Below are 4,195 nucleotides of genomic sequence, written 5' to 3'. Positions count from 1 at the left end.
GCTCCCCGGAGCCCGGCGTGCCGCGGCAGGGATGCTGAAGGGCACGAAGCTGGGATGCTGGTGGGGACAAGAGGTTTTTGCAGAGGAGCTGGGCTGTTCTGGAAGCTACCAGTATGTGAAGAAGAAGAAATGTGTTGGAGCGTGCGTGAGCCCATCTTGTTGAGCTTGCTGCTCTGAGCACCAGCTATGGAGGGAGCTAAATGACAAGGGGCTAAATAATAATAATAATAATGATGATGATGATGATGTTGATGATGTTTTTTTGATTCCTAAGGTTTACCAGCCCAAGCATCCCGGCATAGAGAGGTGCTGGGATGCAGGAGGCTGGAGTCCTCCACATCATGGGCGGGGTGGTCCTCCTGGGGTAGGACGAGGTGGTCCCAGAGTGGGTGAGAGGGGCTGGATGGTGGCAGAATTGAGCCCAGGGAGGTGCTGCATCGCCCACTCTCCATCGGCAGAAGCAACGCTGCTACAGCTAACGAGCAAACCTCAGAGGCAGGGTTAATTAATGCAGCCTCCCAAGGTCTCCTAACATGGATGGATGCCACTGACCTTCATGGGAAGCCCTTGAAGGCAGAAACGCCAGGCCTCCAGGCAGCGACCGAGAGAAGCCATAAATACTTCTGAGAGCACCTTGAGAGAACATTAACCTGAGCTCTCCTAAACCACCCTGAGCAGCACGGCGTGAATGGTGACACCGTGGGCTGCTCCAGCACCAGCTCTTGTCTCCAAGGTCTTCAAGAGCATCCATGACTTGGTGCTCACGACCTGCTGCCACCAAGGAGGCAGGTACAGGAGGGTTTAATCCATCTGGGAGTTATTTTTGTCCGTCTGGGGCTGACAGCTGACAGATGACGAGGCGTTTTGCTAACAGCTAGAGGGGAAGAAAATGCAATTACCCAAAGTAGGCTCTTGGCAGGACATGGAGACGGCGGAGTGAGGTCGGTGAAACGCGGGGAAAAGGGGATGAAAGATTGGCTGCTCGCATCCGGATCCCCCGTTTGCTTCGGGTTGTCTCTTCAGAGACATTGTTTGTGCAGTAATTAGCGATGTAAAACATGCATCAGCCTCTTTGTTCCCATTAGGATTGGCTCCGGCTCGAAATGATGCGCAACAGTAGCCCGTGGTTAATTTTACCAAATGTTCGCTTTAATTTCATTTAGGACCAGCTGTCTATAAATCCACAGTGCCTATTTATATCGCGTGCATATAAATATATTTTTATAAATATATTCCGTGCTGAGCCTCCAACCCTGGGGTGATGTGTGCGGTCGAGCCTGAAGGCTCCAATTTCGGCGTGATGCCAATGGGGCTGACCTTTGGGTGATACCTCCTTAGGGATCCAACCTCCCTGCTGTGTTCTTCCACCCGGAAATCTCCCGTGTTGCGTGTCCAGGTCAATATGAAACCCCTGGCGTGTAAAACAGGCACTTATCAGGCAGCGCACAGCTGGGAGCCTGCAGCAAGCCGGGGTTTATTTGCATCCGCGCACTCACGCCCATGTTTAAATACCTCTGTGCAAACGAGTCCACCCAGCTCCCACTTTGCTCTTCCCTGTGTCTCCAAGGTTGGGTTTACTGGTCGTATCAAAGGGTAGTTTCTCTTTCTTTACTTACGAGGACCGGTGTGATGCCCGCTTGATGGGTGACATTGCCCTGTTGGTGCTGGTCCCATACTACATGGTCCAATGTGGGCTGGTGGCTTCTTCTACCAGCTCCCACCATCATGTCACGTCTGAGCCACCACCATGGAGACCCCAGCATGGATTCCTCAAACCTGCGTTTGCGCCGCCCCTCCCTCCGGCAGCCCCAGGACGGCTGGGAGGAGCCTGCCACAGGGCGATGGGAAGGGTTGCAGCTCTTTGGTCCCGAAGCGTGGTGAGATGTGGTCAGCCAAGAAGCGGATGTGGAAGTGCCGGCTGACACAGTGGACCAGGCTGCCCACCACAGCGCACTGGAAGCTGGATGGGTTGGCCATGGCGTAGGTGGCACACTCATACCATAGCTTCGCCTTGGCACTGCAGCGGTAGACGGCGATGCCCATGCCGCGGTGGAGGTCAAAACGGTAGATGAAGCCGTTGGCGCTCACCATCTCAACTGTCCTGTTCTTCCCACCGCTGGCCGGGCTGACCCTCCAGCTGTCCGAGCGGGCGGCGTAACGCAGCAGCACATAGCGCAAGGTGCCCCCCGTCACGTAGATCTCCCCGTTGCACACCGTGGCCGTGTGGGCCACGGCGAAGGTGTCATTGGGCAGGGGTGCGGTGAAGGTCCAGCGGTCCTGCCGGGGGTCGTAGCGCTCCACTGTGCAGAGACACTCGCCACCGATGGCGTAGAGGTGCCCATCCAAGGCCACGAGCTTGCAGCGTGGCCGGGCTTGGTTCAGGGGACAGATCTCCCTCCAGATGTTGGTCAGGGGGTCGTAGCAGAAGACACGGTTGGAGGGTCTCTGCGCCTGGCCCGTGCCCTCACACCCGGCCACCACAAAGAGGTAGTTGAACATGCTGCACATGGCGCACCCGCGGGAGACCACCTCTGGTGGCACGTGGCAGAGGTGACGCCAGCGGTCTCCTCCATCATCGTAATAGCAAAGGCGGCTGGTGTGGAGGCCAGGCTCCTGCATGTTGACGTCCGCCACGGCCACGTGCATCTTCCCCTTCATCCTCCGCCGCAGGATGAGCTCCCGCTCGCTGGCGTTGAGGTGGCTGTAGATGGAGGGTGTCCTCAGCACCTGCAGGTAGTTGTCACTCATCACCTTGTAGGCAGCCTCCTGGAGGTGGCCCAGCTTCTGCGCCTTGGCCCTGCAGAGAACCTCATAGCAGTTCCCCAGGTCCAGGTGGGTGGGTGGTGGCATTTGGAAGAAGTCTGCACCAGCCACCAGCCCTGGCTGGGGGCTTAGTGGTGGTGTGCTGGCTGGTGCTGGGACACCAAAACCCTCCATGGGCAGCTGGAGGTGGGGGTTGTCGGCGATCTGGAGGATGCTGTCCTTGCGGCCAGGAGATGGTGGCTCAGAGGAGGTCTCCAAGCTCCCCAGAGGTGATGAGACTACGGAGGAGGTGGTGGAATCCCATGTTGCCAAAGTTGGGTCCAGCTCCGAGGCTGCAAAGCCCTGCAGCTCTTCATTGACCCACTCCAAGCTGTGGCGCCGGGATGTTCCTGGAGGGATGTAGGGTAGAGACGTCTTCTTTGACACTGAGTGGGAGATGGACTGGACGTAGTAGTCATAGACTTTGCCTTTGAGGCTGGGGACTGGCTGGCCAGCCCTGTCCGCTCAGCAATGTAGTTCTCCTCCACCTGGATCTTTGCGACCGAGGAGAAAGAGTAGGACGTGTCCGACCCCACGTCGTTCGCCGTCATTGTCAGCCCCAGGTTTGAGGTGACACTGAGAGTCCGGATTGTCCCTCCCCACCCCTTGATCGCCTGGCTCATCCCTGTGATGGCCAAATCCTGCTCCGTGCTTTGGGCGAGTCCATCACCTGCCACCTGGGCCTTGGCAATCCTGGGGGAAAGCCCGGTGCTTGGGGCAAGCGTGTCCTCATCCCTGTGGCTGCTCTGGGTTTCGGCTGCGTCCTCGGGGTCATCAGAGCTCGGCTCACTTCCCAGCTCACTTCCCACATCATTTCCCGGATCACTTTCCATCTTGATTCCTGGCTTCCTTCCTGACTTACTTCCTAGCTCACTCCCCAGTTTGCTTCCTGGCTCTCTTCCCAATTTGCTTCCCGGTTTGTTTCCTGGCTCGCTTCCTAGCTCAGTTCCCAGATCATTTCCCGGATCACTTTCCCTCTTGATTCCTGGCTCCCTTCCCGACTTGTTTCCCAGCTCCCTTCCTGGCTTGCTCCCTGGCTCACTTCCCAGATAATTTTCCAGCTCCATTCCTGGGTCATTTCCTGATTTATTTCCCATCTTACTTCCCAGCTCACTTCCTATCTCACTTCCCAGATAATTTTCCAGCTCCATTCCTGGGTCATTTCCTGACTTATTTCCCATCTCACTTCCCCACTCTCTTCCCCTCCTGGCCATCCCCACCCTCCCACTACTCAACCCCAGTTCACATCCCATCTCCCCTCCTTCCTCCTCCTCCTCCTCACCCCCTGGCAGACTCCGATCCCCGGGGGGATGCACACTCCGCATCCCGGGGGTGTTCGCTTGTCCGCCGGCTTCTCCATCCCCAGCACCCCTCCCCGCCTCCCCACGCCCCC

At 57.4% G+C, this 4,195-nt stretch overlaps 1 protein-coding gene across 1 annotated transcript in view; it reads right to left on the bottom strand.

The window, feature by feature from the left end:
* Positions 1–1,770: 1,770 nt before the first annotated feature.
* The window catches only part of KLHDC7A (kelch domain containing 7A), a 3,168-nt gene continuing 743 nt past the window's right edge, over positions 1,771–4,195 (bottom strand). The window contains 2 exon segments of the mRNA XM_010076910.1: positions 1,771–3,266; positions 3,269–3,739. Of these exon segments, the coding sequence (XP_010075212.1) occupies positions 1,771–3,266; positions 3,269–3,739 (1,967 nt within the window).

The sequence above is a fragment of the Pterocles gutturalis genome, unplaced genomic scaffold (assembly GCF_000699245.1).
Source record: "Pterocles gutturalis isolate BGI_N339 unplaced genomic scaffold, ASM69924v1 scaffold7808, whole genome shotgun sequence".
Classification (NCBI taxonomy): Eukaryota; Metazoa; Chordata; class Aves; order Pterocliformes; family Pteroclidae; genus Pterocles; species Pterocles gutturalis.
The sequence above is the reverse complement of the archived record's forward strand: the minus strand, read 5'-3'. Positions and strand labels throughout refer to the sequence as shown.